Genomic DNA, 24,435 nt, shown 5'->3' with positions numbered 1-24,435 from the left:
CCTCAAGGGAGAGTAGGAGCGTATATAGCCAAGCGAGTGTTCCTCAAGTCACCGCAGCAGACGTCACCACGGTCTTAAAAGAGCGAGCGACCGTGAGACTTTGGACAAGGGTGACAATGAGGTTGTGAGTGAGACTGTTGTCTCGTAGCTGGTCAACCACAAAGAAACTCAGACCAGTGAACAAAAAACCGTGACAGTCAGATGTCTGGTTCAAAACGAGAGTAGTTGAAGGTCTGAAGTTTCAAACTCCTTTCTGGCGATCTCCTCTTTCTATCGAATCTCCTGAATAGCGATCGTCGGTGTTGATGGGCAACAAAAAGAATGTGGGAACAAAGTTGGCAGTGCAGTGAACCAGTCACTCAAGCGTCAAACTCTGATGCCAAAGAGAAGAAAAAGAAGAGAAACGAAGCCCAAGCTGCCAAGCGAACAGGAGAAACCGATAGATTTATCTGCATAGTAAGACAGCAGCAGCCAGAGGCCCTGGCGCAGGCACCGGACCCCTCGGTGGCTCAATGGCAGACTCGATCCAAGGCGCCAGAGCGGGCGACCCACGATGTGGTGCGACTTGGCGGCAATCTAGGACAGGCATCTGAGTGGTAGCGAAGATTGTCCAGATTAACTCTGGAGAAGAGCTGGCAGCAAATCATGGCTTGGGATCATTGGATCGGCAGGGCGAGTTGTGGCCAAGAGCGCAGAGCAGTGGACAAAGTGGCTGACCTTGAAACAACTGGCGGAGTCGGCGCGACTCAAGCGAACCACTCACGCTCTCTCGGTGCTCCCGACTGCTGCTGAAACACCTTGCCGTGCTTGACAGATCCTATTCCTGCTCGTCTGCAGTTCTGTCGCTCTTATTCAGACTGTCGTAAGCAGTCTGAATCACTCTGCAATCACATTGTCTGCAAGGGTGCCTGGTCAGTGTTGCAACAGGCGCCTGAACTTGGGGGTGCTCGCGACGCTGTCCCACTATCAAACACCCGGTCGACTCGGACTCATATACAAGCAATCTACTGCCTACACCGGTCTGGACCCCAGCACCGCTTTAATATACCTCCCGGGTCGTTATATTAAACAAGGAGCTACCTAGGCCCAGCTCTTTGAAAGGGGAATCCATGTGGCGGTTTGCCTTCAAAAGTTCAAGCTCAACTCTCAAACAGACCAGTGGGTGTGACAGCGAACGACATGAGCCGTCACATTCTTCCCCAGCACAGCGTAACGCCGAGACCCAGACCCAGACACGGCACACCTCTGAACAGTTATCAACAATCAAACATGCAGGATTTGACCGGGTTCCTGAGTACTCATTACAATATCCCTAAATTGGAGTAAACAAACCGAGCCAATAGACAGTACATAATATCAACTACTAGGGTATCTTGCTGAACCAGAACCAAGGAAACTCCAACCCCTCCAAAAATCCAGACTCCTTCGAAACACAAAACTAACTCAAAAATGCGCCCAACAATTTAACAAAGAGAGTCGCTTAGAGAAAACTGAGCTCATCCTCGCTCTCGTCATCTTGCGAACAGGGGATTGTCGTGCTGCGCAGGCTTCTCCTCCGTGTAACTCGCGCTGGTGCGGACTGCCTTCTCCGCAAAAGCCCCCGGGTCGTTCTAGGAATGACCGACGAACCTCGTGGACGGCCACGCCGCTTGATCGGCCTGTGTTCTGTAGATGCTGCCGCATGACTTGGCTCTGGCACCAACGGGCTTTTGTTGACAATGACCACCTCGATGGTGTTAGTAGTCGGCGAGGTTGGATCCACGGGGATGTTCTCCGTTCTGACAGGGACACTAGAATATTGTTGACCCACCGACTGCCTTCGCAGCACGTCCCTGAGACCGGTCCTTGTTCGGGCGGCTACCGGAACATGTATTGCTTCAGGTGAAGACTGACAAGGTGACCTGTCGCGAGCATTGGTCCAATTGCTTCCAACTCGCTCCACAGATCGTGTATGATAAGCCTTCTTGAACGGCTGGGGGCTCGGGTCTTGGCTGGCACAAAGTCTCTTTCTGGGAACGGATGTCGCAGATGATGTAACACTGGAATTGCTCTTCTCAGAGCATATTGAGCTTGCGGAGGAGCTGCTCATAGAGCATGCGATAATTCGTGGCCGCCCTCTTCTCCTCGCTGGTGGCTTCTCTTGCTGTTTGGCGGCGATAGCAGCGGCAATAGCCCTCGGTTTTGCGGCCGGTGTCCTTGCTACCCACTCGCCTATGCTATCCTCCCACCGGTATAAGCTTGTAGACACTTGGCTGGAGGACGGCGATGATGAAACGCTTTGTTGTGATAAAGCAGCCAGTTCTTGAATCTCCACAGCCCAGGTATGGTCATCCGGGTCCAAGCTCTTCTCTGCGAGCTCCATCGCCGCTTCAGCAGCGACCTTGCCTAGCAGTAGAGCAACCCCTGTGGCGCTGGTCAACTGAGCAAGTTGCGCGACCCTAGCTCGGATCCCCTTGGGTGTTGATGACCATTCCTGCGCATGTTCAGAATAGTGAAACACCTGTGACACGAGCCTTGCCAGCTCTTTAACGACATCTTGTCGGGATGCTAGCCCTCCGCAAAACGCCTCAATATTTCGCTCCAGCAAGGATTCGGAATGGTAGATGATTTCAGGCGTCACGCTCTTGCCGCAATGAAGCGTGCAATCCGCTAGCAGCACGGATCCTCGTCGCAGCTGATGCAAAGTCAAGATCTCAGTTTCAAACGCTGCTGTCTCGATGCCAATAGCCTGCTGAACAGTGAAAGAGAGGTAGTTGACCATTTCACGTGTCTTTAGTCCTGCAGATCTCTCGTTCGCATCAGCGGCTTGGAATCGTGCGATGCTTATACCACAGAGCGCTGTAAGAAGGCTGGAAACGAGATTACTAAGAGCATCTTGAATCGGGATGGGGCAAGAGCTCTGACTAGTCAACAAATCCGACGAATGTCTGACTGACGTTCGAGTCTGTCGGGGTCGCGCTTGCCGAGTTTGAGCTTGCTGTTTCTGTAGGGAAAGAGCGACCGAGCCCGAATCCGAGTAAATCCCAGCAGAGGAAAGAATCACAGCCTCAATCAAACGCCTTGCAGCCGGATAGCCACTGTCCTTTGCTGATACCATCTTGATTGCCTTGTCCACGCTTTTCTTCCACAGGCTTGTAACCATCCATTCTGGCGGCATCGCTCCACGCATGAGTAGCCCAGTCAGCTCCTCAAACACATATGAGTGCCGCTCTGGATGCCGCCTATAATGACTTGCCAGTATCTGAACAGGGCCTCGGTGGCCGGTCGATCGTGGCGGGTCGAACGTTGTTGGGTAGTGGTACGCATCAGCACTCGCTAGCAGCTTTGTCTGAAGAGACTCAAAAGCGTCCAGTTCCTGCTGAAACAAACACTCTTCAAGCAATCGACATGCCGCTAGTGAGGTTATCCACCGGTTTTCTATCATGCAAGAGACCAGATAAATTCCTTGAGCGCGCACGGCTTCGCGAAGAGGTTGCCATCCATTTCCGCCCGGAGCGTAGGAGGCTTCCAGCTCCGTGAAATATGCATCACACATATCCACATCGCAGTCTTCGTCTAGCTCATCCTGTATCCGCTGCTCCTCAGCTATGAACTCTGGAAAGCGGCGAACAGCCATTGACAACAAGGATCGTGCGCCTCGCCTACCTCCACGACCTTGTTCAGTTGGAGACGGAACCTGCGTGCTCTTCAAAAACTTCAGGAGAATGCGATCCAGTAAATGCGCAATATTCACGAGTCCGTGGTCTCCGGACTGATCCAAAACCTCCTTCCAAGACCCCTGATACGGCCGAAAGCTGCTATTATTTGTCCGCCCCGGCCTTCGATGTCCAGAAGGCCCACTATCCACAGAAACCGGCAGATTACTCTGAAAAAATTGCATCCTCAATGACGGTGAAGCCTCGGTCAAAGAACCACCCCCACGGACCTTTCCCGTAATCAAAGGTGTTGCAATCTCAATCGCGCCAGGAAGCGTTTTCGGTGCTTCGGGACTCCGAATCAACAGCCGACTGCGCCGTCGCGGTACTCCGCCCGCACCGCGTCCCCTGCTCGAATAATTATGCCTTATCCTCCGCTTATCCATATCTTTGCCCACCCCTGGTATCCATGCCGGATCGTTTGGTTCTTCGTCGTCCGAATAGCTGCATCCTGGCTCCACGCTCGTCTTCGTCGACACAAGACGCGTCCGTTGTTCGACACCAGGGGCAGCTTCTTTTTCCTTGGCTTTCTCCCTTGTCTTGGAAATCAATACACTCGTGACAATTTCATGATGTTTCTCTAATCTGTGGTATACCGAGGTTAAAGGACGCAACATGCGATTCGCCCACTTTGCGGTCGGTCGGATATCTTCCATGTTAAGTTGCGCCGGCTATTTCAGTCTGCATAGGAAGAGGCCGCATTAGCGTCGCGTGCTCATAAAGTCGCGATATCAGAATCAATGGTTCCATACATATCTCTGCTCCACTAAGGCCATTGAACGTCCATTTCAAATGATGCTTCGACTCCGAGCTATGCGACGGGGCTGAATAGCGTATGCAGGGTATCTCAGCCCCAAGGGGAAACAAGAAATAAAACCAAACACCAAATATACAATCCAAAATAAAAACTGTTCAAGATAGAATGCACCCAAGAAGCCAATACTGGCATAAGATACAGGTGAAGAGAGGAGTGGACGTGAGGGGAGCAAGAAAGCGGTCGAACCCTCGAAAATGTAAACATGGGGTTCGCATTAGTCAGCGTCCCGAGCAGTCTGACGTCCCTAGGGAGTATATCTCCAAGTGTATGCTCTGGCGCATAAACGACTGTTTCCGAATGCTGCCATCTTAATAGCATACGGTATACACGGGCTCAGGCTCTAGTGCATTCAAGCCCTGATTTAATGACTCCATCCATGTTGTCCCAATCCTGTGAAGCCCAATCCGGTTGTATCTGCTGTTCCGCAGAGCTCTCTCACTCGAAGTATCTAGGCACGTGGATTGTAGATTGTATGAAGTCATTCAATGCATGAGCTAGTAAATTCATATATAGTATACAGAAACAGGATATACCAGTACAGCATGCAACACCCGACCATACCATGCCTTGCCTTGCCTGCTATGCACTGCCCGTCAAATCATGAACGATCCATCCCATTGATGCCAACCGTCAACCAACCAAGACAAAGAGTAGAGATTTCTACGAAAAATCAGACAAGAAACAAAAACCAGAAAGACGAAAATATATCCAAGAATTCCGCTCATCTAACGCGTCAGCCGAGAGAAAAAGCAGCGATTGTGTATGTTGTAATGTAATGTGATGTGAGATGCTGGCCGTCAAGAGTTGCGAAGGTCATATGGAAGAAAAGCACAAGTAACACCCAGTATGTTTAGTTTTACCCGAACAGAGTAGTTGGAAAGAAAGATGCTTTATCTTTAATCTTTAAGCGGATGACTTCTTCGAGCCACGGAGCTTGGGGTTGCTCGCGGCGGCGCGCTTCTTCTGCTTGGTGCGCGAGGAGCTGGTGTCGCCGCCTTCAATGAACTTGAGGAGTTCGTCGATGTTGCGCGAGTCCATGGAGGAAGTGGGCGCAGCAACCTCGGCCGTGGACTGGCCGACCTGGGGCTGAATCTGGGTACCCAGGGAGCGAGTGCCCATGTTGAGGCGGCGCACCCGACGGGCCTGGATGTCCTTTGCGTGCTTGGCGATGGAGACGGCGTTTTGCGTGAGTTGCTCGAGCCAGGTCTCTGCTTCCTTGGTGTTGCGGTCCTCGGGGCCGAGCTGGCTAAGGAAGATGTTGTAGGCATCGCGCATCTTGCCGACGGCGGCCTTGGAGTCCTGGTCGAGGGCGAGAGCCTGGGCGAGCTGGAAGAGAATTGTGGCCGTGTTGATGGACTGCTTGCCGAAGAGAGATTCGCAGACGGACAGGGACGCCTCGAACCACTTTCTGGAGTCGGTGTATTGCTTCAGGTGCTGGAGCATGACAGCGGCGTTGTTCATGGTGGTGATCGAGTCGGGGTGGTTGGCGCCGAAGATGATCTTCCACAGGTCCATGGCGTGTTTGATGTACACCAGGGCGGTCTTGGTGTTGCCGGAAGCGTGCTCGAAGAGACTCAGGTTGAGGTAGCTCAAGATAGTGTCAGCGGAGTCAACACCAAGAGTGCGCTCAGTGACGATGACTGCCTTGCGAGCCAGCTCAACAGCGGCGTCCTTCTCGTCTGTCTGGTAGTAGAGCATAGACAGCTGGTGGTACAGCTTGGCAACCTCGGGGTGCAGAATGCCGTAGATCTGCTCGTGAAGGGACAGAGACTCCAGAATAAGTTCCTGTCCAAGTTGCTTCTGGTTCTGCATGAGGGAGATACGTCCGGCTTCCAGAGCCTCCTCAGCAAGCGAGCTGCGGGGAGAGGCATCCTTGACCAAGGGGACAATGTTGACAATGTCATCAGGGACAAAGGTAACGAGAACCTTCTCCTGAGCAGCAGTGCGAGCCGGAGAGCTAGAGTCGCCGCCCTTCTTCTTCTTCTTTTTGCTGCCCTCGTCCTGGCCGGCACCGTTGGCACCGTTGACAACGGGCAGGGCCTTGCTGAGACCCTCAGCCTCAGCCTTAGTGAAAGCAAATTCGCGAGCACCAAGCTGGATACCCAACTTGATGGCAACGTCACGAAGAAGCTGCAAGTGGCGCAGAGAGTTGAACCACTCAGACTCCAGAGTGAAGTGGTAGCGAAGAGTAACTTGCTTCTCGATGTCTGTTCGGAGAGCAGCGGGGGTGAGCTTCTCAAAGGAGAAGTCGCCCTCGGGGTAGATCTCGCGAAGGGAGGAATCGATCTCAGCGCGGGGTGTCGCGTTGACATCAGCGCCGAGCAAGCAGTTCAGCAAGTGAGCAACACACGAGGCGGCGAAAGGACCAGGAACATTGCGCAAGTGCTTGTTAGCAATGTGCTTGAAGGCACGAGCAACCATCTCCTGCACAAGTAGGGTAGAGAGCGCATCGAGACGGGAACCCTTCTCCTTGGCCAAGGTGGCCAACTTACCCAAGTAGCGGATGTTGATACCACGCTTGTGCAGGAGCTGGCTCAGAGACTGGCCATCCATAGGGAAGCCAACGTCACCGTCGTGAAGATCCTGAATCAGCTCGGGCATAACCTTGGAGCGCAGGAAATCGCAGGCCTCACGGACCTCCTTCTCATCCTGAGCCCACTGCTCCTTCTCCTCGGCGGTCTGAGGAACCTGACCACTGAAGACATCAGGGTTGAGCGCGAGAGTGAAGCCAGAGATATCGACGCGCTCTTGCTCGGGGGTCTCTTCGCTCTTCTCCTCAGCACCTTCCTCCTTGGACTCGGTAGCTTCAGGTTTCTTCTTCTCAGCCTCTTCGGCCTTGGCGGCGCGACGACTCTCAACCTCGGCCTTGACATACTGGCTCATCTTGTGGCGCCAGTACGATTCGACCAGCTCAAGTCTGAGAACAGACATACGGTGAGGGTAGGAGTCACTGCCCTCTTCCTCGTTCCACTCCACATCAAGGGGTGTTACGCGGTAGAGGTCGAGAACATACTTGCGACCATCGGTTCCGAGAAGACCCTTTGTTTCAACACTGCCCTCGAGATCGTGGCGCTGGTTGTCCTTGTCCCATACGGCGTGCTTCTTGATTCTGAGAGACTTGGACAGCTTCTCAAAGACAGTGACAAAGTCGGGGTGGGTAGCGACAACATCCTTGCCCTCAACACCACCGTAGTCGATCTGGTGCTCGCCGGGCTCGCGCTGCTTGAAGATACCAGGAACGATACTCTGTCCAACGATACGCTTACCCATGTAGTCAACGACGATGGTTCCAGGTGTAAACAGGCCGTTGATGTCGAGCTGGTTGACAGCCTTGATACCTAGAACATCTTTGCCAACAGCAACACGTGCGGCTTCGTCGCCACCTTCGGAGGCGAAAGTGCCAACACCATCAGCACCGAACGAGTAGAAGATGTTGTTGTAGACGAAGATCTGAGCATCCTGTGCCTCCGTGGGGTTCAGAGGAGCAACTTCACCCCTAGCAACCAGAACAGCACCGCGGGCAGCAGCCTCGTTGTAGTCGGCAAAGAGCTTAGACGTGAGGCGTTCGCGGAAGACACGGTCTTGAACAGTCTCACGGGGCAGTTCCTTTGTTGTCTGGAACTCTTCGTTCCAGTCACGTAGGGTCTCGGCGTTGTCGACGCCAGAGATAAGGTAGTTCTCCTGGGTCCGAGTGATGTCCGGTTGGTGGGCGTTGATGTTGGAGGTCGGTGGCGAGACGAGCCATGGGCTACAGGGGATAGCGTTCTGGAAGGGGAAGGTGGTCAGGAGGTCTTTCTGGTTGTTGGACTCCTGCAGAGCCTTGAAGGAGGAGTCAAAGGAAGGAGAGAGCTGAGAGATCAGGTTGAGAAGAGAGTGAGCGGCACCCTTCTTGGGGATAGTCTTGGGGAACGGATCAAATTTGCTGTTGGAGCACTTGTTGACGAAGAATCCAGAGACGTGCGAGGTAACCTGGAACTGCTCTCCCTCGTTCGTAGTCACCTGGAGGTAGAGCAAGTGACCCTTTTGGCGGAGGTGGTAAGGAGGAGGGTTCCATTGCGAAAGAGAGATCGACTTGACAGTCTTAGGAGCGGGCGCCTCGTTGCGGGGAAGAATGGTCTTCAGCGAAGAAGAGCCGGAGATCTCATACTTGGCCAGCGAGTGATCCTTCTCTGACTTCTCGTTGCCAATCTCGGCAGTGATGGAGTCGTGCAGCGACAATCCAGCGCTGACACCGTGGAGGTTGTCAACACGATCACCCGCAGCTCCGAGCAACTCTCTGAGGCGGACGACGTGCAGACGAGCGTCCTTCTCAGTGTATGGGTCCTCCACCAAGACAATCTCCGAATCGGCCTGCAGCTCGGGAACCTCGGACAGCTCGACGAAATCATTGATGCGGTTTCCGTTGAATTCGAGGTGGAAGCAGGTATACTGGAAAGTTCCGGGCAGCTCGACGATCGATTGACGGACATCCTGGACTTGCTCTTGGCTGGAGACCTGCAGAGTGTGGAAGTTAGAATCACCAAAGTGGTTTACCTGTCCATTGGCGGAAACGCACCATAACCTGGATCTTGTAGGGCTCATGAGGAAGCTTCACGGAGATCTGGAAGAGGCCTGTTTGAGGTAATTGTCAGCCTCCACCTAGGCATAGTGTAGTTCCAATAAGAGTTGTAACGTACCGCCAGCGCCATCCTCCTCTTGAATACCCTCCTCGGTGCCATTAACGATTTGCTCGGGAGTCTCTGCTAGAAATGTGAGCTTGGGAGATTCGAGAGAGCTAGGTGACAGCTGACCTTTCGAGTGCTCCAAGTCACCATTGGTCTGTGCCATATTTGCGAATGATCGAAGCTGAAAATGGAGCTGGATTGAAGTCGAGAACGACTGAGAGAGCCGGTGACCGTGTGGGTAAAGCTCCGGAGAACGGAGAAATGAAAAAATTCGAGAAGTATAGCAACGGCAATTATAGAATGAAGGGGATTAAAAGGATATAATACAGAGGAAAGGGCAATTGAGTCAAGCAACCACCCTATATCCAAGCTAATGCATCAAACAAACCCCAGAGTATGGACGAAGAATGAGGAAGCGAAGTGACAAGAACGAAAGCCGGTTTGGAGCTGGAGAGAAAATTTCGCGGATGCGGATGCGGGAGACTCTCGGAAGTCCTCGGGCGGTGGGAAGGGCCAGTCTACTCGTTATTTATCACGCCCTCCCCACAGCTCTTCCCCAAACATCGTCATTCTTTTTGATCACTTCTACAGAGCTCTCTAAATGAGCTGCGTCTGAATATTACTTTAGCCGTGGTCTATAACCTGCAGGCATTGAGTTCGGGTGATGCTTTGGGACCACAAGATCTAGGTTTCACGCGACAAGCGACCCAGCTTCCCGTGGACAACTCTGGATTCGGCGGAGCTCCAGTGCGGTTGCTATGGAGTCGCCCTTTTCCCGAGTGACAACTTGCTTGCAAAACAGGATCTGGCTGACTGCATTCATGGACTTCCACAAAATGTTTCGCTTGATAACATACAGTGCGTCCAGAAAGAACAATTGATCTCGATACCTGATCCCCGATGGACTTGACGACCAACAAAACCAGAGAGCTCCGTTTGAGTTTCCGTTTTCAGACTTCCTCCTTGATAACTGGCTTAGCATCAACTTTCACCTTGACATCTTCCTCGTTGTCTTCGTCGTCAACAGTGCAGACTTGTTTCTTCGCGCGGGATGGCGGGGACCCCGGGGAGGCGGCTCGCTTGGGTTTCTTTGGCATGCTGGGTGAAGTTTTGGATTTGCTAGCCGGAGAACGCTGGACACCGTTAGACTTTTCTGGGCTGCTGGGAGGTATGCCGGCATCGCGTCGGAGTTTAAATATATGCTGATGCAACGCGGAAACGGAGCAATCTATTGCAGTCAGCAGGCTTCTTGGTGATCAGAGGGCAGTACCATACCTGGTCCCATATAGGTAGCTAGTTCTTTGTAGTCAAGGCGCGTGCCTTTCGTTTGCGCAATGATACCGATGAGCAGCTTCGAGCTGTTAGCAGAGATAAGCTGGTGAAAGTAATTTCGTACCTTGGCTTCGGCTTCAGAATTCCAGGTCATGGGCATGATTTCGGTGTTGACCAGTAGGATTCCTCAAGGTTAGGTGTTGAGAGATAGCCAGATGAAAGGTACAATCTTTGTAACATATAGAGGTCAAGAGAAGGGGGGGCACTCTAAGATATTTATGTTGTGTTGGTGTTTTGCTCATCAAGTGTTATCGGCGGAAGTGTGATGAGCGAATATATATCGTTGCGAATGAAACACCAACTTGTGCACCAGCGGCATCTACAATGTACCATTGTCTGACATAAAGGAAAGTACCCTCGAGAACAAAGCTTATCTTATGCCAGACCGAATCTCAATTATGCCTTGTAGACACAGGAATCAAGATAGTTCATCGAGGCAGGTCACAAGTGTACGTGTGCCATTGACCACTCCTGTGCGTAGGTGCCGGTTGCCAACGCATATCTCTCTCTTCTCACCATAACAGTTACATTATTATAGCTCAACGCAGAATGCTCGTTCAGCTAGTGATAAAAGAACGTAGGGTCAGCCACAGTTACCAGCCCCAGGTGATACAAGATCGCGCCCGTTCGCCGCCAAGGCAGTGGATCTGCAGCTGGACTCCATCGATCTGAGGCGCAGCACCGCCAGCAGAGCGCATTTGGGTCCAACTTGCGACACCAACAATCATCATCGGTTCCAGTCTTTCTCGCTTCCTTTTTGCCTTATCTTCTTTAAACCTTCTTCTTCCCACATCCTACCCCCAGACATTCTTTAGTGGTCGTTTTCTTTCGGTAACAATCTTCAAGGTCAGGTACCGGTCGATTCTTGAAGCTCACACCCCTGAAATGCTTCAATTGCCTTGAATCGCCTTGGCCTTCTTGTTATACCCAACTGTCAGACACTCCGGCTTCAAGCACAACCACTTGAGCTCACTCCGCCATTCCTACCTTGCATTTATTATAAGTTCAATTTTCTTTTCACGATCTTTCTTTTCCATAACAGTATGTTTTCTCGCAACGTTCAACGGCATCTCGTATCCTTAACCCGATCGAGACCGCGGCTGCTCGTACCGCGACAGCGGCCAGCAAGGGTACTGGCCTACTCCGGCCAGAGCTTCTCACAAGGCTCTATACCTTCTGGTCCTGATCCCACCGATCAGCAGGACCCGGAAGATGGCAAGGGCCGGGGTAACGACCAGGATCCTAACCTAAGGTCCACTATCCTGAAGATGGCGGAGGCGGCAGCGACCACTTTCGCCTCAATTGCTGTTTTAGGGTATGTTTTCCGTTTGCTTTGTCTGGAAATTGATTTACTGACCAGGACAGTATTGCTGGATTTTCTTATCACAAATACTACAAGCATCTTATCCTACAAAAGATGGAGAATGCTTTCGAGCCGGGTGATCCGGCGCTTGAGGTTGCCGGTGTAGAGGTCGGAAAGCATCAGTATCATCATGATGAGCATTGGTTCATTAGAGACGAGCAGCCAAAGATTGACAAAATCATTTCTGGCGAAATTCCAGGACACTACTTTCTGCTGGTCGGCGAAAAAGGCACCGGAAAGACCTCTATGCTTCTGGAAGCCATGCGCAAGATCAATGGTGATGGCTGTGCCATTTTCGATGCCCATGGTGACCAGGAGATCTTCCGTATTCGGCTTGGAAAAGCTCTGGACTTTGAGTTTCATGAAGAGTACAAACCCCCATACCGATTTGAGATTTGCTACTGACATACACCAGCTACATCGGAAGTCTTTTCAGCATCAAAGGACCAAGAGACACAACAGCTCTCCTAGATATTGAACGGGCGTTCAACAAGCTGGAAAAGGTTGCCATGAAAAGGAGAAGCCGCGGCAAAGCCCCGCTCGTCTTGATCATCAACAGCACACATATGGTCAGAGACGACTCTGAGGGACAAGACCTTCTGGAGATGATTCAGCAACGAGCCGAACAATGGGCTGCCAGTAACCTTGTGACGACGGTCTTCAACAGTGATGACTACTGGGTCTATGAGCGACTGAAGCGCTATGCAACGAGAATGGAAACCATTCCAGTCGTGGATCTAACTAGAGGGAAGGCAATGACCGCCTTGAGGAAGTACCGCAAAGACTACTTCGGAGAGCGGCTGTCCGACGACGTCCTCAAGGAGATCTACGACAAAGTTGGGGGCCGCATGTCCTACCTCAGCAGAGTCGCCAAGGCCCCGGACTCGTTGAAGCTATGCAACAGCATATGCGAAGCGGAAAAGACATGGTTCCTAAACAAATGTTGGATCCTCGGTGAGGAGATGGATGATGATGTTATGGACCAGCAGAAGTACGCTGTAAGTATCTCCCACTTTTTTGTTTTTTTTTTTTTTTTTTTTTTTTTTTTTTTCTTTTTTTTTTTTTTTTTTTTTTTTTTTTTTTTTATTATTTTTCACTATCCCTCTAACGACAACAGTCTGCTGCTATGGTAATGGCCAAAGCCCTGGTGGACAGGGAAAAAGACATGGACTCAATCTACGATGAGGAGCATGGTCATATACTTCCCGAGATCCCCCTTTTCGAAGCTCGGCAAATCATGACCCGAGCGGACTTCATCCAGAGCTACGATCACGAAAACATCTTCACCATCAACTCCCGCGCCATGGTTCGAGCAGATTCGGTCCCTATGCAGCACGCCTTCCGTGATGTTTGCAGACAGCCTGGATTCGAAGAGCACCTGGAAGCTACTCTGGACCGTATCAGTGCTATTGAGAGTTTGGGCCGTACCCGAGAACTCACCATCAAGGATCTATGGGATTCCGGAAAATATCAGGTAGCGATGCGGGATACCAGAGGTCGCGAGCAAGGAACCATCGAGTTCTTCACCAAGCCGAAGGAAGAAGAGAACGAAAAGGACGACTGATGCTTTACTTGGTTAGGATGAGGATGTTTATGATTTTAGGACTGGCCGGCGACATGGTGTTTAATACCCGGTGGCCCTGTACCATATTTGTGCAATGAACATAGCCATAATGTTATACTTGATACCTATCTCTCAAATACGCTTGACAAGCATCATGTCTCCCTACCTAGGTAATGGGTGGGGTGAGAACTACTGGCTCAATTACCCTTGTTTATGCGCAGCTAACCCAGAGCTCTGATTCGACTGGGCTGTCAGTCTACCACGACCACCGCAGATCCAGTGCCATGGAAGCGCAATCTCATCTCGATCTGCTAGATCTTGATTACTGGTGCTGTTCAAGGTTCACGCCATATGACGTTTGCTGATGGTGCTATTGGTGACATCATTACATGCTCACCGCCCAGCTTTATATTCGCAGCTCCAGGGTCGCATGCGCTTTTCCTTCCTATTTTTCCTCGTAACCTTTTCTGGATCTAGATATCCCTGTCATCTAGAGCTGAAGCTACCTCGATTCTTATCACGACATGATGGCTCCCCGCAAGAAAGACGTTGTCGTGACCACGAGTCCCAAAAAGTCCTACGCTGAGGCTGCGAAAGAACCCCCACCCAAGACCGTGGTTGAGCGAATCCCATCACTTGCGCGTTTCTCCCTTGTGATTATCAGCAGCTTAGCACTGAGCTCGACTCTTTTCAGCCTTTTGTCTCCCATCACGCTCGGCGAGCTGGGTCGCGTCAGCCAGCATCTTGAAGAATGGTGGGAAGTGGGGGGCTTGGTGGCATGGAAGGCCATCGAAGTCGCACTGGCCTGGACACTTGGATTTGATGGTGAGTATAGCAAAAGAAGCCTGATCTAATGTATACTCAGGAACTGACAATTCAGGCCGCGACGTCCTCAACTTCTCCTTCCTTACTAACTTGCCGACGTACGCGCTCCTCTCCTCATTCTACGGACTCCGACCAACGACCGTCCTTGCGTCCTTCGCGATCATCGTTGTTTCCACTGCGATCCCATTCCACCTCCTGCGCAAGCCATCCTCCGTACATAATCTTTCCCGTGCATCTTCATCTGCTGTTTCCAACCGCGGCATTCTTCAAGATTGGGGTGTTACCGCCGCAACAACGCTTCTTGCAGCCGCGATCTATACCGTCACGTTATACTTCAGCTACGAGACCTGGCTCCCCGCCCGACTAGTCGTACACTTTGAGCGTCTCCCCAATATCAGCAGAGTCCACGCCGGCTCTGCTGGCCTCCCCATGCTCTTCCTTTCCCTTCTCCCGTCCGGCTGGGCAGCTAGGGACTTCCTCTTCGTCAGCTCCACAGGCACTCCCGCTACGACACAGAGCGTTGAGCTTGAGAAGATCAAGGAAGTTTTGCCTAAGCAGGGAGAGTATCTTGCCTGCTCTATCTACCGCAAGACCTTTGGAAAGCTCTCACAGGGAACTAGAATTCTTGGTGCGCGGACGGCAATCCTGGCTACCGTCCTCATGATCAATACCGTCATTCAGGTTGCCGGAACAATCAAGGGTGCTAGCTTTGAAGGTGCCTCAGCATGGGGATCTGTGTGGACATTGGCCACTGCCATCGTTGGATTGAGCTTCGGCTGGGTTGAGGCCGTTGATGGGTGGTAATTGAGCTCGCAGCGCTCTCACGAAACCACTTTCTACCTTATCTACAATTCTTCAATTGGTTTCCTTCTGTGCTTCAGTTTCGCGCGTTAGCCTGGCGAAGTCGGAGGAACAAAATTGTATTATTTAGGGGGGATATGAGCTATAGCCTGGAGTTTTCGGATAACTTTGTTCTGTTCTTTTCCTGTTAACGTTTTGTGTATTTATGGTTTCACACCTAATGAGTCAACGAAGCCAAGCAAGTTGTGATAAGCCAACAATTGTCTTACTGAGTTGATTGAGTCATAGTACGTATAGGTAATCAAAGCGGCAGCGACCTGTCTACGGGGTAGAGTAGGCAGGTAGAGATGAGTATAGGGTCCACCTTTGCACGAGTCATGAACTGATCTGCTCTATATCCTAACCTGTCTGTGCAAGAGTACCCTTGAAAGTCCTTATCCATAATCTATCTTAAACTTCATCTATATCATAAAAACGTATATATCAAACGCACATGAGACCCAATACCGAGAAGGCGCCTAAGCACTGAAGTACCCGAACCCCCAGACCAAATCAAGTCAAATCAATATAACAAGCTTCGCAAACCGAGACGCAACATAGAAAACAAATGTAGAAGTGAAACAAACGAGCCCTGGCAGAGACAGAGCAAGTCGTTAGACTAGACAAGCAAACTAGCGCAACTCCGTCAAACTCCCCTCCTCAACCCCCGTCTTCGCACGAACCTTATCCCTCGCACCAGGAAGGAACCACCCCGGATGCACAAAGTTGAAAATCGCAACAGCAAGAACCATCATCGCGCCGTCAAGGGCAATGAAGAACCGCTCCGTCGTGATGAGGTACCCGTCCCAGCCCTCCAAAAGCTCAATGGTACGATATATACTCCGAATATAGATGCAGATAACCGAGAAAATCATTGCCGCGAGTAGGGGGACAACACTGCCCATAAGGTGCTGCAATAGGCGACGACGAAGGGTCCGTCGGACGAAATCAGCGGCGCAGAGGACAAAGACTGTTATCGAGGCCATTTGGAAGATGATTCCTGCGACCATGATGTTTGTTCCGGGGTCTGTGTTGCCGTTTTCTTGGTTTGCGGCTATGGAGGCCATTGCGCCGCCGACGGCTTGGACGACGAGGGAGACGATGTCGCAGGTTACGAAGATGAAGAGGTATACTCTGGGACTGAGGATTGAGGAGTCGCGGCCTAGGATTTGGATGAAGCGGCCTAGAAGGACGTAGACGCCTGCTGTGTAGAAGGTTGGTGCTGTTGGGGTTAGTTGGAATCATCAAAGATGGAGGTGTAGGCTAGGGTTTACCGATGATGAGGGTGGTGATCTGCATCAGGAAAGCCTGGCCATTGTATGGACATTCTGCGGACCAGGCTCGACCGGCCCATCCTATGACTTCGACTGTTGAGGGTTAGTTGGTGCTGTTTGTGATGGCCCTGGTCGAGTTGACATACTGAGACTTCCGATGGCAAAGACTGATGTCCACCAGGTCCTCTTCCAGATCATCTGTGCTGTGTGACCGATCATTGTGAGGCCAAAGAGGACAAGGAAGACAATGCCCGCGGCGAGAGAGGGCGGATAGCCATATGGCGTGCCAAAGCCGTCAATATAGGCATGGCACCCACGTCGTATCTGCTCCTGTATCTCAAAAGGAACAGTGCCGTTTACGAGCACTATATCGGTGGTATCTGACATCCTGAAGGCTGCTCAGTGCTCTCGCAGTTGGAACAAGGTTTGACTCCGTAGGAAGATCGATAGAAGAACTGGGGAAAGCCGATTGATATTGCACGGAGCTTTTGGTCCGATTTCAAACTGGGAGATCGTTTCAACCCTCTTTGGGGGTGGGTATCTATATAGCAAACCTATGACAGGCACGGGGGCGGAAAACTAGAAAGAAGGACGAAGGAATGCATGCAGATTGAGATATCATACAAACGAAAGAGGCTTATACGCTTGGCCACGAGGCATGGCTGTCTGAAACAGCCAATGCGACGCGAAATCGGATCGCGGGATCCAGCCAATTCAGCAACATGATCAAAATTTCTCCCAATACCGAGCAGTGCCGAGTCGGGAACGGATGGATTTGTATGCCCGCCGTTTTCTACATGGAAGTCTTCGGTTGCTGGCGGATCAGTCCCGCAAAGAGAGCGCTGTGATTGCTCAACTCTTTTCGACGACCCTCGGCCAGAGTGAATCTCATTCGGTAGTTGAAGGCCTGGGTGGATATCAGCCCTGGAGGGACCCACCGAGGTGGTCAGATTGTCGCAAGGTTTTTCAGAAAGAGTTTAGCTCGCTGGTGAAAATTGGCCCGAGCGAGCCACGCAGTCGGGGAGATTCTGGTTGCCTGGATATAGAATCATAATCAATGCAAAGGCTTGAACTAAACCTCATGACGTCGTTTTCATTGGCGCGTGGAATCGAACCATCTTGGCTTAGATTCAGCCTGATGTCTGCGACCACAATCCTTCTGGTTCGAGCCTAGCCAAGTCAAATCTCGATTAGCGTCGTTTGGCAGAGGATCTAGAGTCAACAAGCCTCACCAGTCAAGCCTTCAAACACAGTAGACACGGATCGCGCCCGTGTTGACGCAGCATCTGAGACACTTGTCATTTATTCAAGGGTGTTGCAAACTGCTTTCTAGATTGCGATGCGTTATAAGGCTCAAAAATTGGGCGCTCTCATGCGAAACAATCTCACACGAGGCTGAGCCGTGCGAGTCACAGAACAGTCCGGGGGTAAGAACGTTAAAGGATTTCACCCACACTCAGCCACCGCCATAGCTGAACACGGAGGAATTGCCGTACGACTCGCGCGAGTTGCAACTGAGAATGGCAAGGTTGGAGGAAAGGTGAAGTTGAAGCTAAAGCTGAGTTTGGGGAGGGAGATAGGAGGTTGTTATACTGAAGGATGATCACTGTGATTATGTCAGCCGTGTCACCTTCCTCTTCCCGACATACCTGACACTCCATCCACTTAACGCTCTGTCAATTGGCTGTCTCTGTCGCTGTTCCAGCCTCTGTCCCTGTCGGCTGTTGCAGGTGAGCTGTTTACGCGTCTAGCAGAGGAAGTGCCGAGGAACATGTTGAATTAATGTCTTTCTATGCTAACCGTTGATATGTACAACTGAAGAAACAGGCATCTCCTAATCAAATGAGGGCATATCGTACGTGCCGTCGGGATCTATGAAAGTCAGTATGGATCAATTTCATAAACAAGCGTTTTACTCACCTTGACGGTTGTCTATGATGGATTTCCGTGTCTGGCGGATATCTTGGTCCAATTTAGAACACAGCTCCTGCTGTCGTAGCTTGACCCGCTCGTTTGACCGCGCACCTCCCACGATAGCTGACTTTGCTACGTGGTAGCGGGATACATCGTTCACAAGCATCATGTCGAATGGTGTTGTGGTGCTGCCCTCCTCGTTGTATCCGCGGATGGTTGCACGGTGGAGGTTAGGACGGCCAAAGAGCAGTCCCTGGAGTTCGGTTGCATAACCGTGGTAGTTGAAGTGGATAGGCTTGTCCTCTGTGAAGAGGCTGTCAAACGCCTCGTTCTCCAAGGCGTGCGGGTGGGCTCCCTGGTTCTCCAAAATGAACAGGTCTGTAACGTTGACCACGCGAACTCTCAACTCAGGGCAGCGTTCCCGCAGAATGGCGGCGGCATAGATGACTTCGAACATCACCTCAACACCAATTCCGACCAGCACAACATCGGGCCGGAGCCCATCGTCAGTACTGCAGAACTTGAAAATAGACGCTCCGGCTCGGCAATGGTTCTCTGCCTCTTCGGGAGTGAGATAGACTGGGGTTGGTTGCTTTGAGCCAACCATGAGGTTGATATAATTCTTCGACTTCAAGCAGTGGTGGACGGTCGTGAGGAACGTGTTCGCATCGGGCGGCAAGTAAACTCGAGCGGCATACGGCTTCAGCTTGAGAACGGCACCGATGAATGATGGGTTCTGGTGCGAAAAGCCATTGTGTTCCTGTCGGGCCCATGTGCTGGTCTCGATATAGTTGATGCTGCTCACGTCTTGGTGCCATGTTGTTTCTCTCGCCTGAAGTTGTTAGCCTCGAAACGCCAACAGCTTGATGAAACTTACCATCTTCACAAACTTGGCATACTGAACCATCATCGTATGGATGATGCCCAGGAAGCTCTCGTACGAAGGGAACAAGCCCGTTCGACCGGTCAAGGTGTATCCTTGCAAGAAGCCCTGGCACATGTGCTCGCTCAGGACCTCAATCACACGCCCGCCCTTTGCATTCGAGAACTGATCCCACTGGAAATTTCTTCCCGTGTGTGCCAATGCATCACTCAGTTTGTTACTCTCCAACTCGTCGGGCGAGAAGAGTCGAACATTGTGCGGGTTCTGAACGAAAACCTGATCAATGAACTTTCCAATCGCTTGCATCGCGCTGAACTGCTGCCCCTTCTCGACACAAAACTTCTTCCAGTCGGGAAGGTCAGGGGCTACATAGGCCTTATACGCCTCGGGACGCATGCCGAGTTTCTTCTCATCCGGAGGAATGACTGACTTGACTTCGTCGATAACATCGCCGGTGTCTGTGAACAAGGCCTCTGGCTTGTACTCGGACAACCATTTCTGAAGTGCTTGAAGCTCTTCATCATCCTTCTTGGCATTTGGAAGAGGAACTTGGTGAGAATGGAATGATCCTTCAATGAACTGACCGTGCAGCTCTTTCGGCCCAGACCAACCCTGAAACAGTCAGCTGCGTCACCGCTATTATTACCGGGAATCGTACCTTGGGCGTCCGCAGAACAATCATGGGCCATCTAGGCTTCATGATGGGCTTACCAGAGCGTGCTGCCTCTTGAATCTTGCGGATCTCCTCAACGGCCCAGAGCATAGAGCTGTGGAGGTCGTTGTCGATGTCATTGAGGTCCTCAACGATGCGTACCTGATACCCGTAACCAGTGAAGAGACAAACAAGCTCCTTGTTGTCCATGCAACCAAAGATCGTGCGCTCGCTAATTTTGAAGCCATTGGTGTGGAGAATGGGAAGTACCGCTCCTGATTCAGCGGGGTCAAGGTATTTGATTGCATGCCATGAAGTGGCCGTAGGGCCAGACTCTGCTTCTCCGTCTCCTACAACACAAGTGACGATCAAGTCGGGGTTGTCCATGACTGCTCCGAAAGAAACGGATAACGCATAGCCGAGCTCTCCTCCTTCGTGGATGGCTCCGGGCGTTTCGGCATTGATGTGACTTCAAACATTAGCTCAATTTTCTATTTGGTCAGAAACTACCTACCTCGGCAACCCGGCACTGGTACTGAAGGTCGAAATGAGGTTGTGGAGACCTTCCTTGTTGTTGCCGTATTCGGGGTAGAACTTTCCTAGGGCACCCTCAAGCCATAGCGCTGCCAGCAACGCCGGTGCTCCGTGGCCAGGACCGACAACATACAGCATGTCAAGGTTCTGCTTCTTGATGATGTAGTTGAGGTGAGAATAGACAAGGATCAGCCCGGGACATGTTCCCCAGTGTCCTGACTCGTTAGTAGACACTCATTACATATAAATTCGGAGCACTCACCTAGTAAACGCGGCTTGATGTCTTCTGGCTTGAGCTGTCGCTTCAAATAAACATTATCTTGCAAAAAGATCATAGCTGAAAATGTCAGTCAAGGACTTCCTAACCAAGCCGCAAACATACCAGCAGCAATGTACGCCGCAGCGCGCCGATACTTGTACAACGCATCGCAGTCCTTCTGATCTAGATTCGTCTTTTGCGCCGGCACAAGCAGCTGCTCAACAAAATCGGGTACGTGCGACGGCTTCGGCGCCGGGTTTGGGCGGTCGATAACCTCTCCTGGCATGATTATTAGTGATGAGGGGTAGTTCTATTTTGCTTCTCAAAAAAATCCGGGCGTGGTGGTGAGCTTTATCTATGGTAGGGACGTGGATCTAGAATCAGCAGCGTCGGCTCATCTGGCACTACGTCACACTGAACGCGATTGACATCACTCTCCATCTACCAACAACCATGCAGCAACAAATGGATACCAGTGGACCAGCGCTGGAAAGAGCAGGAAAGCTGCCATTATTAGTCCGAGAAGGATGCCTTGTTCGGTTTTCATCTGCTAATCGACCAGTTCTCTACGAACCATCGCCGAACCCCTCCTAAACCGATACCCTTCCACCTCACTCTATACACGAGCAACACGAGCCACAATGGGACAAAAATCGATCCTCTCCGTTAACGCGGGGTCCTCCTCCGTCAAGATCACCTTCTACACTCTCGAGAACCCACCAAAGGTTATCGCGAACGCTCAGGTCTCTGGGTTGACGGCACCCCCGGCAACGCTGAAGTATACGGCCGGCGACAAGGAGCGCAAGCAAGAATTGAAGGAGGACGAGGCCAATACGCCGCAGGATGCATTCAAGCTTCTTCTGGACTGGTGCTTCAAAGACTCAGAGCTCTCAGGGGTTGCAAGCGCAGACGATCTGGCTTACATCTGCCACCGCATTGTACATGGAGGAGACTTTGAGGGCGAGGTAACTATCAACGATGAAACATATCACCAGCTAGAGCAGCTGGAGGATCTGGCTCCTTTGTACGTTCTCATCGCATCAGAAAGTGACTACAGTCAGCTAACTCTTTGGTGACAGACACAACTTCTCAGCCCTCGAAATCGTCCGCCTGGCGCGTAAAGAACTCCCCAAGGTGACGAGCGTCACCTTCTTCGACTCCTCCTTCCACAAGACGATGCCCCCTTACGTGACAACCTACCCAATAGACCAGGAAACCGCCAAGCGCAACAAACTGCGCAAGTACGGCTTCCACGGGATAAGTTACTCGTTCATCCTGCGCTCAGTCGCCGAGAAATTAGGGAAGCCGGTGAACAAGACGAACCTGATTGCCCTGCATATAGGGAGTGGCGCTTCAATTTGCGCCATCAGGAATGGGGAGAGTATTGATACGACGTATGTTATTCTCTCCTACCTCCTGCGTTTTGACATTGATTGTCGGTTTGGCTTGGGCTGGCGTTGGCTGGCTCTCACCCCCGGCTTCCGTCCCTTGCATGCTTCGATGGTTTGCATACTCGGGATGGATGCCAGCCAGCAGATCCCGATTCGATGAAGATCCCAGAACCAAGAACTGACCTCTGATCCCCCTTGCATAGGATGGGCCTTACGCCCCTCGCCGGACTACCGGGCGCCACACGCAGTGGCGACATCGATCCATCGTGAGTGTCTCACCCTGCAACTTGAATTACATGCACAGCGGGCAGATCAGACGCAGGGAAAGGAAGTCTCGATCTGCCCGTGCGCTGTCCCCCTTGCTTCTACCAGAGCTCCAGAAGACTAATTCCCGGTTTCTTCCAGACTTGTGTTCCACTATACCAGCGAAGCGGGGAAACTCAGCCCTGCAAGTACCAAGGAGATGCATATCAGCACGGTACGTTTGGCTTTAAGCCCCTGGTTCGATACCTGCCTAATCAGCACCTTATCTTCACCTTGAATCTTGATTCCTCATCTGGCATGCTGCATGCATGCGCATTACGTGGACCGTATCCATTCTGCATACCATACCCGGAAACCTCATCCAAACGAACAATATCGAAATCCAGAAACAAATACTGACATTGAGGGAAAATCTAGGCCGAAGAAATCCTCAACAAGAAATCCGGCTGGAAAGTCCTAGCAGGCACGACCGACTTTGCCGATATCGGCGTCGAGAACCCACCTTCCGAGAACCACAAGCTTGCCTTTGATATTCTCGTTGATCGGATTGTGGGGTACATTGGGAACTACTTCGTTAAGCTTGGCGGAGAGGTTGATGGACTTGTCTTTGCGGGTGGTATTGGTGAGAAGAGTGACCTGCTTAGAAAGGTTGTTACGGAGAAGGTTGGCTGTTTGGGATTTAAGCTTGATGGGGGTTTGAATGAGAAAGGCCCTGAGGAAACGGTTACGGAGATTTCTAAGGGTGGGGGTGGTGAGAAAAAGGTGTTTATTTGCCAGACTGACGAGCAGGTAAGTCAAGTCTACCCTACCCGTACATACAGAGTAGCTCTTTGTAGTAGTTTGTTGATGGGTTATTTATTTACTAACTCTCTCCAGTTCGAAATGGCCTACGGCTGCGTTCAGAAACAGGGTACAAACAGCTAAACGAACACCATCATATGATCATAATACTATATAATCGCGAAATGAATGAATCATGACACACAATTGACATGGAAAACCCCTAATGCTATCAAAGTCAGACTCAAGACTTAGAATAACGACTGATCTCCAGACCCACATGATACCTGCAGAACCATATCTGTATCACCGTTGACGATAATATATCCCAGGCACAGTCATACCCACACCTGACCTAACCTGATAGTTCGCCTCCTCCAACAAGTCTCCAACAATTAAGGACCCGTCTCAGCTCTCAAACGGCTGAACTGCAATAACACCCACCGATATTGATTCGATTAATCTAGTTCAAAACAGCGACTTACAAAGAACGATTAATCAAACCAAGAACCTCAGCCGTTGGCCCCAAGCCCCATGCCCCAAGCCCAAAATTGAAGAATTGGAGACTGTTGGAGACTACGGTTGGAAAATTTGGAACGAAACGAAGATCAGGAACCGGAGCATCGCGTTCCCTTCCCCGGTTTGAGATGTCAATCATCCGTGACTGTTGCAACCAACTTGGAAGTTGCCGTCCGTCCCCGGTTCCCCGTGCCTTTGTGGTTGATTGATTGATTGATTGATAGATGATAGTCCAAGTTCTTGCCTGAACTCAACCGCCACCCTCGGTCTTGCCATCGGTATCGGCATCGGCATTATTCCTACAGCAAGTCCAACCGAATTGTTTTACAGATTACAGTTTGATAAACGAACCCTCACTGACTGACTGAATCGCGGCAACAAAGAGAAAGCGATCCAAGTTCCAACAGATCAGATCGCCTACAACCTTGAACCTTGTCTCCTCAAAGTCGAGTCAATTCTTTCAACGGGTACCGCTCATCTCTCGAAAATGAATCCAACAGCCAAGAGCCCGAAAGTAACATCACATCCAACATCCGCCCAGCGCCCGCCCGCCATCCGGGACAAAGAGAGCCACAGCGTTGGAAATTAAAGTGCAGCACATGACTGATCAGGATCTGCCCATCACATCACATTCACATCACATCGCACATTAAATTGCACACCCCGGTCAGTCCCCAGCGCACCCCCGGGGCCGCGATCCTTCGAGAAATTCGAATTCGATGCTTCTAGGTCAGGTACTTTTGACTTGGCTCGATGACCTATCTGCTGGCGGATCAGGATCCGGATTTCCGGCCGGGCGATTAGGCGGTTAAGCATCTTGGGGGACTACCAAGGAATCACTTCATCAATCCTAGCCCTCGATAGG

The 24,435-nt window shown here is 51.3% G+C and overlaps 8 protein-coding genes across 8 annotated transcripts; 3 read left to right on the top strand and 5 right to left on the bottom strand.

Moving 5' to 3' along the window:
- Positions 1-817: 817 nt before the first annotated feature.
- BDV14DRAFT_164287 (uncharacterized protein) lies at positions 818-4,664 on the bottom strand. Its single transcript, XM_073767160.1, has 2 exons — positions 4,448-4,664; positions 818-4,376 (listed from the first exon to the last, which is right to left on the bottom strand). Exon 2 carries the CDS (start codon positions 4,349-4,351, stop codon positions 1,481-1,483), a length of 2,871 nt encoding a protein of 956 aa, XP_073633044.1. The 5' UTR covers positions 4,352-4,376; positions 4,448-4,664; the 3' UTR covers positions 818-1,480.
- A 174-nt stretch (positions 4,665-4,838) lies between these two features.
- On the bottom strand, positions 4,839-9,623 carry BDV14DRAFT_164285 (translation initiation factor 3 subunit CLU1). The gene is made up of 4 exons (XM_073767159.1): positions 9,303-9,623; positions 9,189-9,251; positions 9,068-9,123; positions 4,839-9,006 (listed from the first exon to the last, which is right to left on the bottom strand). Exons 1-4 carry the CDS (start codon positions 9,337-9,339, stop codon positions 5,416-5,418), a joined length of 3,747 nt encoding a protein of 1,248 aa, XP_073633043.1. The 5' UTR covers positions 9,340-9,623; the 3' UTR covers positions 4,839-5,415.
- Positions 9,624-10,126: 503 nt separating this feature from the next.
- On the bottom strand, positions 10,127-10,608 carry BDV14DRAFT_195614 (uncharacterized protein; the record flags this gene model as incomplete). The annotated part of the gene is made up of 3 exons (XM_073772263.1): positions 10,127-10,404; positions 10,452-10,527; positions 10,573-10,608. 3 exons carry the CDS (start codon positions 10,606-10,608, stop codon positions 10,127-10,129), a joined length of 390 nt encoding a protein of 129 aa, XP_073633042.1.
- A 615-nt stretch (positions 10,609-11,223) lies between these two features.
- BDV14DRAFT_164283 (ATP-binding protein) lies at positions 11,224-13,562 on the top strand. The gene is made up of 4 exons (XM_073767158.1): positions 11,224-11,823; positions 11,874-12,239; positions 12,287-12,869; positions 12,989-13,562. Exons 1-4 carry the CDS (start codon positions 11,552-11,554, stop codon positions 13,433-13,435), a joined length of 1,668 nt encoding a protein of 555 aa, XP_073633041.1. The 5' UTR covers positions 11,224-11,551; the 3' UTR covers positions 13,436-13,562.
- Positions 13,563-13,962: 400 nt separating this feature from the next.
- BDV14DRAFT_195612 (uncharacterized protein) lies at positions 13,963-15,064 on the top strand (the record flags this gene model as incomplete). The annotated part of the gene is made up of 2 exons (XM_073772262.1): positions 13,963-14,260; positions 14,316-15,064. 2 exons carry the CDS (start codon positions 13,963-13,965, stop codon positions 15,062-15,064), a joined length of 1,047 nt encoding a protein of 348 aa, XP_073633040.1.
- Positions 15,065-15,179: 115 nt separating this feature from the next.
- BDV14DRAFT_68765 (RTA1 domain-containing protein) lies at positions 15,180-16,952 on the bottom strand. The gene is made up of 3 exons (XM_073777289.1): positions 16,521-16,952; positions 16,375-16,467; positions 15,180-16,322 (listed from the first exon to the last, which is right to left on the bottom strand). The coding sequence occupies exons 1-3, from the start codon at positions 16,759-16,761 to the stop codon at positions 15,733-15,735; spliced, it is 924 nt and encodes a 307-aa protein (XP_073633039.1). The 5' UTR covers positions 16,762-16,952; the 3' UTR covers positions 15,180-15,732.
- Positions 16,953-17,973: 1,021 nt separating this feature from the next.
- On the bottom strand, positions 17,974-21,056 carry BDV14DRAFT_164272 (putative phosphoketolase). The gene is made up of 7 exons (XM_073767157.1): positions 20,740-21,056; positions 20,620-20,694; positions 20,338-20,572; positions 19,830-20,292; positions 19,166-19,783; positions 18,295-19,120; positions 17,974-18,246 (listed from the first exon to the last, which is right to left on the bottom strand). Exons 1-7 carry the CDS (start codon positions 20,900-20,902, stop codon positions 18,209-18,211), a joined length of 2,418 nt encoding a protein of 805 aa, XP_073633038.1. The 5' UTR covers positions 20,903-21,056; the 3' UTR covers positions 17,974-18,208.
- Positions 21,057-21,257: 201 nt separating this feature from the next.
- BDV14DRAFT_195609 (putative acetate kinase) lies at positions 21,258-23,195 on the top strand (the record flags this gene model as incomplete). Its single annotated transcript, XM_073772261.1, has 6 exons — positions 21,258-21,640; positions 21,696-22,010; positions 22,211-22,273; positions 22,413-22,485; positions 22,689-23,060; positions 23,148-23,195. The coding sequence occupies 6 exons, from the start codon at positions 21,258-21,260 to the stop codon at positions 23,193-23,195; spliced, it is 1,254 nt and encodes a 417-aa protein (XP_073633037.1).
- Positions 23,196-24,435: the final 1,240 nt, after the last annotated feature.

This window comes from Aspergillus stella-maris, assembly GCF_047715825.1.
Source record: "Aspergillus stella-maris strain CBS 113639 unplaced genomic scaffold BDV14scaffold_3, whole genome shotgun sequence".
Taxonomy (NCBI): domain Eukaryota; kingdom Fungi; phylum Ascomycota; class Eurotiomycetes; order Eurotiales; family Aspergillaceae; genus Aspergillus; species Aspergillus stella-maris.
The sequence above is the reverse complement of the archived record's forward strand: the minus strand, read 5'-3'. Positions and strand labels throughout refer to the sequence as shown.

What these genes read in the sequence shown, in the direction of transcription:
- BDV14DRAFT_164287 (XM_073767160.1), bottom strand. Translation starts at nt 4,351, where the DNA reads ATGGAAGATATCCGACCGACCGCAAAGTGGGCGAATCGCATGTTGCGT.
- BDV14DRAFT_164285 (XM_073767159.1), bottom strand. Translation starts at nt 9,339, where the DNA reads ATGGCACAGACCAATGGTGACTTGGAGCACTCGAAAG. An exon ending in AGAGGAGGATGGCGCTGGCG is followed by an intron (nt 9,124 to 9,188) that starts GTACGTTACAAC and finishes TACCTCAAACAG; the next exon opens with GCCTCTTCCAGATCTCCGTG. An exon ending in CCTACAAGATCCAGGTTATG is followed by an intron (nt 9,007 to 9,067) that starts GTGCGTTTCCGC and finishes CACACTCTGCAG; the next exon opens with GTCTCCAGCCAAGAGCAAGT.
- BDV14DRAFT_164283 (XM_073767158.1), top strand. Translation starts at nt 11,552, where the DNA reads ATGTTTTCTCGCAACGTTCAACGGCATCTCGTATCCTTAACCCGATCG. An exon ending in GCCTCAATTGCTGTTTTAGG is followed by an intron (nt 11,824 to 11,873) that starts GTATGTTTTCCG and finishes TGACCAGGACAG; the next exon opens with TATTGCTGGATTTTCTTATC. An exon ending in TGGACCAGCAGAAGTACGCT is followed by an intron (nt 12,870 to 12,988) that starts GTAAGTATCTCC and finishes TAACGACAACAG; the next exon opens with TCTGCTGCTATGGTAATGGC.
- BDV14DRAFT_68765 (XM_073777289.1), bottom strand. Translation starts at nt 16,761, where the DNA reads ATGTCAGATACCACCGATATAGTGCTCGTAAACGGCACTGTTCCTTTT. An exon ending in CTTTGCCATCGGAAGTCTCA is followed by an intron (nt 16,468 to 16,520) that starts GTATGTCAACTC and finishes AACCCTCAACAG; the next exon opens with TCGAAGTCATAGGATGGGCC. An exon ending in GATCACCACCCTCATCATCG is followed by an intron (nt 16,323 to 16,374) that starts GTAAACCCTAGC and finishes TAACCCCAACAG; the next exon opens with CACCAACCTTCTACACAGCA.
- BDV14DRAFT_164272 (XM_073767157.1), bottom strand. Translation starts at nt 20,902, where the DNA reads ATGCCAGGAGAGGTTATCGACCGCCCAAACCCGGCGCCGAAGCCGTCG. An exon ending in TGCGGCGTACATTGCTGCTG is followed by an intron (nt 20,695 to 20,739) that starts GTATGTTTGCGG and finishes TGACATTTTCAG; the next exon opens with CTATGATCTTTTTGCAAGAT. An exon ending in ATGCCAAGTTTGTGAAGATG is followed by an intron (nt 19,121 to 19,165) that starts GTAAGTTTCATC and finishes TAACAACTTCAG; the next exon opens with GCGAGAGAAACAACATGGCA.